Source organism: Mustela nigripes, chromosome 8 (genome assembly GCF_022355385.1).
Source record: "Mustela nigripes isolate SB6536 chromosome 8, MUSNIG.SB6536, whole genome shotgun sequence".
NCBI lineage: Eukaryota > Metazoa > Chordata > Mammalia > Carnivora > Mustelidae > Mustela > Mustela nigripes.
In genome coordinates, this window is record NC_081564.1 from 75194341 (window position 1) to 75206438 (window position 12098).

The 12098-nt window shown below is 45.5% G+C and overlaps 1 protein-coding gene across 1 annotated transcript in view; it reads left to right on the plus strand.

Annotated features, from left to right (window-relative positions):
• The first annotated feature begins 4647 nt into the window (after positions 1–4647).
• LOC132023018 (O-acyltransferase like protein-like) overlaps positions 4648–12098 on the plus strand; it is a 61295-nt gene continuing 53844 nt past the window's right edge. The window contains exon 1 of the mRNA XM_059408076.1: positions 4648–4804. Coding sequence (XP_059264059.1) covers positions 4648–4804 — 157 coding nt within the window. The remainder of the gene's footprint in view (positions 4805–12098) is intronic.

The window sequence follows — 12098 nt, forward strand, 5'->3', positions numbered from 1 at the left end:
GAAGGTCACTTTGACCTCCAGCAGCTAAACCTCGGGCATGGCATGGCCACCACTTGGCCAGAATGATGCTTTTACTTTGACTTTTAAGTGAGAGACACAAAGAAGCAGGGACATTTTGAATTTACTCATTCTGGTGGCACAGAGGCAATGACCTTCCTCAGCCTCTCTCTTCACCTGGGGATGGGTCTGCCTTCAAAGAACCACCGAACGGTGTGGGATCCGGGCAGTGCCCACAGCGTGGTGGGGCATCTCAGAGCTTAGCCTCTCGCTTCCCACTGTAGACCATGCCCTCTAAGCAGCATGACAATGTCAGTTATTTTAGAAGAGACTGGACCAAGGTAAACAGAAGCGTGTGCCGGTGAATAGCCATGTAGACCCCAGCAGCCCTTCTGTCCCCGCATCGCCACAGCCTCACCAGCCTCATGTCCTGCCTCATCTCCCTCGCCTCCCGGTTGTTCCTGTCACACCGTGTTCCCGTTCCCTTCACAGGGCCCGGCACTGGCTATTTCCCCTGCCTGGAATGTTCTTCCCTCAGTCATCATTCCCAATTGCGCCTTTTCCTTTCTATCCTGTTGGTTCAGAAGTCACCTTCTCGGCCTTTCCAGGTCCCCTAGCTTATGAGGTGCCCAAGAGCACACACTCACGCACCTCTCTCCGCTCCCTTCCCCTGCGATGTAGTCGTCGACGTCACACGCTGATGTGTCAATTGTCATCCCCTGGATGTATGTGACTGTAGCATTAAGAACAGCAGCTGCTGGGTGCCTGGGTGGCTCAGTGGGTTAAAGCCTTTGCCTTCGGCTCAGGTTGTGATCTTGGGGTCCTGGGATCAAGCCCCACATTGGGCTCTCTGCTCAGCAGGGAGCCTGCTTCCTCCTCTTTCTCTCTCTCTATCCCTCTGCCTGCCTCTCTGCCTACTTGTGATCTCTGTCGGTCAAATAAATAAATGAAAATCTTTTTTTAAAATATTTTATTTATTTATTTGACCGAGAGAGATCACAAGTAGGCAGAGAGGCAGGCAGAGAGAGAGAGAAGGAAGCAGGCTCCCCGCTGAGCAGAGAGCCCGACGCGGGACTCCATCCCAGGACCCTGAGATCACAACCTGAGCCGAAGGCAGCGGCTTAACCCACTGAGCCACCCAGGTGCCCCAATAAATGAAAATCTTAAAAAAAAAAAAAAAAAAGAACAGCACCGCTGACTGCTCCCGCCTTGGGAAACGATAAAGACCTGCTTTCTGGAAAGGAGCGTGTTATTTACTTTCAGGTCCTATTTTTACACTCAACACATTGCGTTGCATGAAACAGGTGCCTACATGCATCTTCATAAGACAACCAAGTCTCCTTGAACTTTGATCGGTCATGGTTTTATTTCTCAGGGATGGGGACAAACATTTGAAGGGTCCTAAGCTATGAAGTACCCAAAAATCAGATTCTTTTTTTCCTTTTTACCTAAGTAGTATTTTAAAAATCATTTTAGATGGGTTTTATTCCTAATGATTAAAGCATGGGTGTGTGTTCTGCTCATTACGTTTTTTTCTACCAGTTGACAGAAGGTAGAAGTTAAATTCATTTAACACTGAATTCTAAGAGCTGTACATTCCCACTTTCAGTGATACAGACCGTTGACAACGGAGTTGTAAATCAATTCAGGTGTCAGACGTTTCTCCCTTTTTTTTTTTTTTTTAAGATTAAAACAAAAATTTTAAAGTAATCTCTACACCTAATGTGGGGCTTGGACCTACAGCCCCGAGATCAAGAGTCCCAGGCTCCACTGACTCAGCCAGTCCCAGTTTAGTCATTCCTAAATATTCAAATTACCTAAACCTCTAGGGTTGGGATGCCTCCCCACCTTTTTTTTTTTTTTTTTTTTTTTTAACATGGGAAAATCGTTAAGCCCAGGAGATGCGTTTGGAGCCGAGAGCTCTGATATGAGCTCCTCTTTGTTTAGGACTCAGGAGGTCTCATTTCATCTTAGGAAACAGCTTCGTGAGGCAGGATGATTTTATGATTTCACAGATGGGGAAATGGAAGTAGTCAACCACTGAACCTTTTTTTCTGGTGCTAAATTAGGTCCCCTTTTTGGTAGAAATTGCTGCTTTCTCTAGGTGGTTCCAAGTTGAATGTTATCTTTCTCTCTCTCTCTCTCTCTTTTTTTTTTTTTTAGTATGACCTTTCCATTTCTGCTTCAATTTAAGAACTGCTGTGGAGGGGCACCTGGGTGGCTCAGTGGGTTAAAGCCTCTGCCTGCGGCTCAGGTCATGATCCCAGGGTCCTGGGATTGAGCCCCGCATCAGACTCTCTGCTCAGCGGGAAGCCTGCTTCCTCCTCTCTCTCTGTCTGCTTGTGATCTCTGTCTGTCAAATAAATAAATAAAATCTTTAAAAAAAAAAACCACTGCGGAGGTGCGTGGTGATAGTCTAATGTATTCGTGACAGAAAGTAATTTTGAAGGAAGACTCAGAGGGTTTCAAGGTCAGAGAAGAACTTCAAGGTCATTTGTTTAGGAACCATTTGATGCCAGAGCTCTTCTCTAACAGCCTGATGCAGTGTTTATCCAATACTTGAGCACTTCCAAGGCTGGAAACATCTAGAACCTTTGAAAGAGCCCAGTTCATCTTTGGGTAGGTTTGACTCCTAGAAAGTTCTTTTTTTATTGTTTTAAGACTTCCCCTTTGTAACTTGGATCTAATGATCTACTTTTTCAAGGACCTACTTGAAATCTTTTTTTCTTTAGTCCAATAGACAATAATAGTAAGTGGCTACAACAGTTATTGTTTATTAAGGGTCTACTATAGGCCACCATGAAGTACCCTGGGGTATGCATTGTCTGGGTGTCTGGTGTATATATTACACCAGGAGTGTGGGGTGGGGAGGCACTTAGACTATAAATGTAGCTAATATCTTTTAAGTACTTATGATAGGCCAGATGTTCTCCTAGTACTGTAAATGTATTTACTTAAATCTCAAAATAACTCCAAGAGGTTGAGACTATTGTTCTCCTAATTTTCCAGATGAAGTAAGTGAGGCAGAGAGACTGCCGTAGGTCTCACAGTTAGTGTCAACTTTGTTCTTAGCTACGACATAAATTGCCTCTCAAAAAAGCATGAGGGGATGAAAAGGCACAGTGCCTGCCTTCATGGGGCTTCCAGGCTGCAGGAGAGGGAGACACAGAAGTAGACAGTCTTGGGAGTAAGGAGGTAAAATTGTCTATAAAGGCAATGAGGGAGCACAGAGAACAGGCACCTCTCCTCCCCTACGGTGAAGCCCAGGAGGACTTCCTGGAAGAGCCAACACCTCCTTCGGAGAAGGAAGGTAATGCCCAGAAGGGGTGGGCTTGGAGAAGGGCACTGGGGACAGGGAGCCCAGCATGAACAAGGAACAGAGGTGAGAGACTGTGGAGTTATATGCAATAGAGGGTGTTCTGGTCTGAGTGTTTGTGTTCCCCCCAAACTTATATGTTGAAATCCTAAGCCCCAGAGATGATGGTATTTGTAAGGGGGCCCTCTAAGCATGGAGGCTCTGAGGGTGGAGAGTTTGTAATGGGATTTGTGTCTTTACCAAAGAGACACCAGAAAGGCCACTTGTCTCCTCTACCTTGTGAGGTCACAGGGAGGAGGCTCTAGCCACGACCCTGGAAGAGGGTCTTCACCAGAATGTGACCGTGTTGGAGCCTTGATCTTGGACTTCCCAGCCTGGAGAACCTTGAGAAATGAATTTTTGTTCAAAACATGCAGTCTGGGGTGTTTTGTTACAGCGGTCCCAACAGACTCAGACCAAAGGTAGGGGGCTGGGATGCTGGAGGTTGCTGTAAAGCCAGTGAGCAGGAAGAACAACCGAGTCACGGCCACCCACACGTGTGGATGTGCGTCGGCTGTGTAAATAAGGTTCACATCACATTTTCAATGTAGTTCGGGAGGTTCCTATTTAAAGAAAGCCTTTCTGGAAGGAGAACATTTACACCAAGAGGAATCCAGAGCTACACATTTGATGTTTTCTTAAAGTAGATGAACACCGTTACGGTGGTCTTTTGTCAGCATCATTTCCGTCTCGGTATGTGTGTCTAAGCCCCCACGTGAGGCTGCAGGAGCTCGTTTGTCCTACTGCAGAGCTGTCTCTTTCCATGGGGGAGTTCACGACTCCCTCGCCTCCATCATGTTCAAGTCCGGAGGACACAGTCACAGACACGGAAGATACCCAGATGATCCCGTAGAAGCCCTTCTCTGCTTATGATTTCTCTGAACGTACCATAGGTCAGATTCTTAATCATTCCTGGAAAATACCCAGTATTGCCACTTAACATCCTCCGTGTATCTTTAAATCCAGAGATAGACACAAGACATCCCGCTCGGGACAAACCAGCCCACCCGGGTTAGGCGGCAGCGTTAATCTGCGGAGCTAAAGGAAGCCAGCTGGCCAGCGGCCCCCACATCCGCAGCATGAGTTTAGTGAACAATAACAAGTTGTGTATAAATCGGTTTCCATGGTTTGTTCATCTCAGCGGCTTTGCAGGTGGCTGAGGACACATAGCTTATCTCTGCATGTTAAGGAGTGAGCCCTGCCACATTGCCCCCCAGCATATTAGAGACGAGGGTTTCATAAATATAAGGCTCTTTGTCTTAGAGGGGAGTTTTACCCTGACAGGTTAAGGGACAATGATGGTCCTGACTTTATTATTTTGTCTGCTGTCTTTTTTGTCTCAATTACCTTTTGTGTTTCCTATAGGAAACATTTCTCTCAAATGCATGGGAGACACTGATGAATTCCTTTCCGATTTGAATTCAGTGGAGCCCAAAGAATACGCTCTAAGAAGTAAGTAGGTTTTTCTGTCCTATTGGGTCGGCAAACACAGGGAAATTGGAGGTTTGTGCTGGGAGAATTCTAGAAAAACTCTTGATAATTAAAAACAGAACCAAAGGGGGAAGGCAAGAGGAGCCTCAATTTATAAATTGCTCCAGGAATGAGGGAGGGAGGAGGAATTTTTATTGCACAAGGGCAAGGGAGGAAGTGGTATTTAATTTAGCCAGAAGGAATTTCATGAGGACTGTCCTCTTAGTAAAGAGAACTGTTTATAAATTGTAAGATGCTGTTTACTATGATCGAAGTTGGTAGCATTTTACTGTCATAGGAGATAACTTACTGATTTCTTTTTCTAGATGTTTAGTCTGCTTTAGATAATGATAGGGGCCAAGTTTTACCCATTATGTATTTGACAATAAATTCTGAGGAGTGTGTTGGTGAAGGCACTGGCCCACACTGGAAGAAATTTGACTCTAGCCAAAACCCTTTCCATGTCATAGGCCACCATAATTTATTTTTTGTTAGTTTCCCCAAATTATTCTCATAACTAAAGGAACACGTACCTTCCTGCCAAAAAGGGGCAAGAAATCAGATTCTTTTTTCCGTGGGGTAACCTCTCCTGGAGAATGCTTCATTGTGGACGCTGAAGGAAACCACTAACAAGAAGCAACAGTAAAAACTCAACTCTTTCCAAAGCCAGAGAAACCATCATAACAATTTCCATTTGCATTTGAGCACATGACTAATTTATTTTGAGTTGGAAAAGAGTAGCAAATATACATCATACAGAGAGATGAAAATTTGCTCTAGTATGGGGGAATTCAAAATAGCATATGATTGGAAGTAATGGCTATTCGACCCTGGATTATACATCCTGACATTTAATGCGACATTGGAAAACATATAAACCCAACTAATTCAATGGCCATCTTCAAATCCCATTTTAGAACTGATGATGTTTTGTTAGAACGCTTGCCGAAACCAAGCGGGGAACATTCTGACAAACCCGGGCCAAACACACAGGCCAAGAAAACCACAGGGGGCAGGGACTGGCTGAGACTGCCGGTCCTGAGTTGGTGGGGCATGATGTCATTGTTAGTCACACAGCAGTGTTGACACTCCATTCGCCTTACAAGTCACTCTGGTCATGTTCCAAAATATTCCGTCTGTAGTGGCTTGGAAATGGAAATTTTTTTTTTTTTTTCGGTGAAAAAAGTTTCCCAAAGGTGAATGGTCCAAGAAAGAATCAAATGATTTATATAAATGGGACACATGACTATCAGTTAATTTGGTAGATGAATACTATGTGTAGTTGTTGTAATCGATTCACTTTCTTACGCACCAGAAAACACTCGATGCTGTTGCTTTGACATTTTACCTGAGAATCTTGAGCACAGAGCGTGGTTCTGACTGTCCTTCTCAGTCTGGTTTTCCTGACCGTATGTGGATGGAGAAATGAGGAGTCGATATTTAGAGAGCACTTTTCCATGGAGGATGGCTCCCAGCCTGCGCGAGGGTCACGAGGGTCGTCCTAATGAGTTCCAACAGCCCCACGTTGAGCAGGGAGTTTCCTCTATTATGAGGAAAGGGAGCCACAGTGATGTAAAACACCTTGCGCCAAATAAGTGGGAGATAGAATCTGAGCCCAGGTTATTGGATTCCCAAGCTTGCACTGACAATCACTGCCTAAAATAAGCAACGAGAAAATAAGAAAAGAACACGGCGAAAAGGAATAAAGCAGAACCACACAGGCCAATGTCGGTGGGGGGACACTATGCAGAAAGAACAACAAAGAAAGTGGTAGAAGAATACATGTGGGGTATAAAAGGGTCAGCCATGAAATCAAGCTGCTGGGTTGCTCAGGGAGACAGGTGTATGTCAGACAGACAGCGGAAAGAGACGCGTGAGACCGATGATCTCCAAATCGGGCTGGTCCGGCTCGGGGTATGACTGGGGTTATGAAATGATGAGTCATGTTTCACTTTTTAAGCTGGGCTATAGGAACATAGGTGTTTCTTATTTTCTTCTTTATGCCTTTTTAACATATCGAATTGTCATACAAGCATGTGCTAAAGCTCCATTGCCACCCCCAAGCCCAGAGAGGATGGAGGCAGGACCTCAGATAATGGGTGGGGGTCAGACATCCAGTGGGGAGAGAGGGTTAGGGGAACTCAAGCAGGGAGGTTTGGTCTTGAGGGAGGGAGTTGGAGTCGTGGCTGTTCAGAGCAAGGGAGAGACTGCCCTTGAGCCAGCTGCGGGGAGGTGGGGTGGGAGGGGGCTACGTTAATGATTGTGGACATGGACATGGGTAGAGGGACAAGTTTGGTGGCCTGGACTCCAAACCCGAGTTCTGTCTCTCGCTCTCTGCCGTCCTTTTCCAGTTGCTTTCCAACGCGTGTCCTTCATCTTAAAGGGAGCAAATTCATCAAACACTATCTGTGTGTTTTGATTTTTGGGTCAGTGGATTATATGTCCTGACATTTAATGCGACACTGGAAAACATATAAATCCAACTAATTCAATGGCCATCTTCAAATCCCATTTTGGAACTGATGATGTTTTGTTAGAAACATCTTAGGTCACCATCTGATCTTATCCCCTTTTTGTTGCTGAAGTCCTCAGGCCAGCATTCTGGCCCCTTTCCTTCTCCTTTTTGTTTATTTTTGTTTCTTTTTTGTTTTTAAACTCCATAATCTACAGCAATCTACATTCAGTCTCCTGTCACATACAACCTCGCCCCCCTAAAAGACCTCTGGCTTCCTTCCTCCTGGCTAATCATTTCCCCCCTTCCAAAGCTTTTATCCTTGAGCGGGATGGAGTTACCTGCCTTCCTTCTTATATGCACCCATTTCTAACTCAGAAGCGGTCCCCTGTCGGGGATGTCCTTCCCCCACCGCGATCACTCCTCTCTCTCTTCTCACTTCTCCCTCTACCAGAACCCCTGCACCTACCCACCTGTTTCTTTCCTTATTGCACTTTTTTTGGTAAATGAGGTGCATTTTAGAGACAGGCTGCTGACCCACAGACAGCGTGCTAGGTTGACCGTCCGGCCGCCTGCGTCCGCCCAGAACCAGTTGTGTGCCTGGCCTCACCCAAGCGATGTTACTTTGCTAAACGACTTACCCCATCTGTGAAATGGGGAGCTGTGTTTCTCAGATTCTGACCATCTGCAGCAGCTTTAAAGATGTCTTGATTCCTTTGCCCGGGGGTCCTACTCCAGCCGGTCTGCACAGGCTTGCAAGAGCCATCTGTTAAATCTTCAAGCTGGTTGTCCAAGGCAGTTACTTTTAAGAGTTGAATCATTGAAGTTGACAAATTACTTTAAGAACAGAAGTAATGACTACTCAAAATTCCTTGTTTTACTACATTACTTCCTTGTTTTACTACGTTACTTCCTTGATTTACTACGTTACTCCTATTGGTACTCTTGAAGTTACTCATGTCGACTGTGCCTTTATGGTGGGAAGGGTGGAAATGCGCTGCTGGCCATGTGGTCTGCCAGCCTCACGTTCACGGCCATCAGGTTGGGGGCTGGAAGTCAGCTGTGGCTGAAGTGTATTCACCATGGAAGTTGGCCATCACCCCAGGTTGGGGCTTGATTTAGTGTTTTTGTTGGCTGTCTGGACATCTAAGAAATTGACGGACAAAACGTTACAAGTGCAAATTCAACTTGAAGTGTCATAGGTCCATGGCCATTACATTGTAAGTAGCTTGCAATCTGTCTTCCAACTCGGCAAAAACATTGCTCACGTCACTGACAGTTGAGTGAAGTTCTGACATACATCCTTCTGGTTTCACATCTATATTACTCATTAACATGGGACAAAAATATCACCCGATGGTCATGCTGGGACTACACTCATCAGTCAATGGAAACCAGGGGTTGGCTATAGATACACGAGTTTGCAAACATCAGTGGAAGCCTTCTGGGAGACTCAGTTGGCTCTATGTGGACTTGATAATAAGGAGTATTGTCGATTTCATAACTATTTGTAATTTGCATGTATTATGGGCTTAGTTGTGTTCTCCCAAAATTCACATGTTGAAGTTCTAACCCTAGTACTTTATTTTAGAATGGGACTCAATTTGGGGGTAGGTCTTTAAGGAGACCTTAAATGAGGTAGGATGAGGTGATGAGAGTGGGTCTTAATCTCATCTGACTGGTGCCCTTATGGGAAGAGGACATGAGGACACAGACACACTCACAGAAGGACCAAAGGAAGACACAGGGAGATGATGCCCAACCACAAGTCAAGAGAGAGGATGCAGGAGAAACCTACCCTGTTGACACCTGGCTCTTGGACTTCTGAGTCCAGGACTATGAGGAAATCCATTTCCTTTGTTTAAGCCACTTCATCTGTGGGGTTTCCTCAATACGGCCCAAGCACGTTAATACATCGTGCTATACATCGTTTACATCAGTATAACTTCTAATAATCTCTCTATATTGTAAACGTACACATTCTTGTTTGGGGGCAGAGCGCAGCTTTCAGACATTTACCACCACTGCCATAGCCCCTCTCCCCCAACTGCTAGCTGAGCCTCAAGGAGTTGGACCTGAGGATCTGAATTTCGAGGAAGCTTCTTGTATGAATTTTGATCATTGTGATGGTTAGTCGAAAATAGGGCCATTTACTGGTGATTGCTGGTAAAAACGTAAGTCAGACAAGTTACCAAAAGGAGACACAAATTCAACCCCCTTGTATTAGTCTATTAGGCCTGCTATAACAGAGTACACGTACTGAGGGACTTAAACAAGAGGAAATTAATTTTCTCACAGTTCAGGAGGCTGGAAGCTCAAAATCAAGATGCCAGAAAGGTCTCAGAGGAAACTCTGAGACTTCTGTCCTTGACTTGCAGGTGGTGGATGACACCTTCTCCTTGGGGTCACTCTGAATGTACAGAGATCGGTGTTATTGGACACTAGTCAGACGGGATTAGGCCCCACCCTAACAGCCTTGTTTTCACTTAATCATCTCTTTTATTATTTTTATTATTATTATTTTCGGGGGGGAGGTAGGAGGGGCAGAGGGACTCCGAGAGAGAGAATCTTTTTTTTTTTTTTTAAGATTTTATTGATTTATTTGTCAGAGAGAGAGAGTGAGCACACAAGCAGTTGGAGCAACAGAGAGAGAGGGAGAAGAGAGAGGGAGAATGCAGGACTGGATCCCAGGATCCCGAGATCATGACCTGAGCTGAAGGCAGACGCTTAACCAACCGAGCCACCAGGTGTCCCCGAGAGAATCTTAAGCAGACTCCACACTCGGTGCGGAGCCTGACACAGGGCTCCATCTCATGACCTGAGATCATGACCTGAACCAAAATCAAGAGTCAGGTGCTTAACTGACTGAGCCACCGGCATGTCCCTAACCACATTTTTTATTGATTGGTTGATTGATAGATTGATTGATTTTAAAGATTTTATTTATTTATTTGACAAACAGAGATCACAAGTAGGCAGAGAGGCAGGCAGAGAGAATGAGAGGGGGAAGCAGTCTCCCCGCTGAGCAGAGAGCCTGATGTGGGGCTCGATCCCAGGACCCTGGGATCATGACCTGAGTCGAAGGCAGAGCTTTAACCCACTGAGCCACCCAGGTGCCCCAGCTAACCACCTTTTTTAAAAAAGATGCTAACTCCAAGGATAGTCACAGGCTGAGATGCTCAAGTTTAGGGTAGCTGATGAATATTGGGGAAAATATTCAGTTCAACTTGTAATACCCTGTAAAGCCCATTTTGGACTTCTAAACTCCAGAGCCATAAGATAATACACATACATTGTTTTAAGCCACAAAGTTCTGGTAATTTGTTCCAGCAGCCATAGGAAACTCCTCCAGACCTGGAGGAAGCTCACTTCTATTTGTCTAGCCACACAGCTCGGTGACCACGCTGCTTGCTGTTCGTCCTGTCCTTTCTCTCTATCACCACTTGCCCTTCTGTGCCCCCACATCTCCTTGTTTTCTTGCTGTGTGTTAAATATTGGACTATCCTGTGGAATGGTGAACTTATGGAATCTAGGGCCTATGTCCTAGATCTAGAATTTAGTGAATAAATCCTTATTAATGTATACCTAAAGATGGAAAGGTGGATCTCTCTCTCCAGATAGATGGATCTATCCCAACGGCTGGGAGCGAGGCAGGAATAGAATCTCTCTCAGAGTCTCCAAAAGGGACCCCCCCATGGAACCCCGTGATTTCAGACCTCCAATCTCCAGCTCTGTGGCACAACACATTGTTGTTATAAGTCACCCAGTTTGTGGAAGTTAGGATAGCACTGGGAAACGAATACAGAAACCTATGGCTACCCAGCACACCCTCCAGATTAAAAAAGTATGCATCTATTCCTGAGATGAAAAGCAAAACAAACAAAATAAGTGGTCTCTGGTAGATCCCGAAACTCGTTTTCTTTGCTATGTACCAGCCCGCCCATGACCATTTCATAAGATCGACCTGGACCATTTATAACACCATCTTCAGCAGAGGCCTTTCAGGAGGCGCTATTTATATGGAATTAAAACTGTGCTCAGCAATAGTGCCCCCCCCCCCCCCCCCCCGGTTCACATGATGCCCTCATGTTCCTGCACTTAATTCCTCAGGGACAAATTGGGGGAGCTCTGGTTCCCAAGCAGCCTACAGGGCTTTTCATTTCCTGTTTTCACTAATCTCATAACATCCTTGAAATCATCCCCAAGCAGCTATTTATGCTTTAAAAAAATTTTAACCCCTCAAGTCCCTTCTCCCTGGTCCCCATGTCAAGTTTCTCAGCCCACCCTGATGGCCGGGCTACTGAGTTTCCTTCTCTGATAAGTTACTCCCTCTGGCTTCATCTTTCATCTCTCAGAATGATTACTTCCTGTCTCCTCCCTGTGTCTCATCTTCTTTCCTGGAAGGCAAGGCCCATGGTTTTATACCCTGTTGTAGGGGGCGAGCTATAGGCAGACCGCGTAGGCTAGTGGTCACTGGTCCCAGCTGAACCTTTGTTCTCTTGTTATCACTGGAGGATGGATCATCAACTTGATCTGGATTCTCAGACGTTGCCTCTTTTTGTGTGTGGTCGTCAGTCTGGAAAGTATTTTCCTCCACAGAAAAATTGCTGAAACAAATAAAATCTTATACTAGAGAAAGGGTGACAGAGTGGCATCCACTAAAATATCTGGCCTGGCTGGATTTCAGACACATCCAGGCGGTGATAGACTGAAGCATGGCCCCCCAGATGACACTGACATTTTCATGCCTGAGACCTGTGAACGTGACCTCCTATGGGGGGAGATTAGATACCCAGAGGGGAAGGTGATGTGACCATAGAGGCA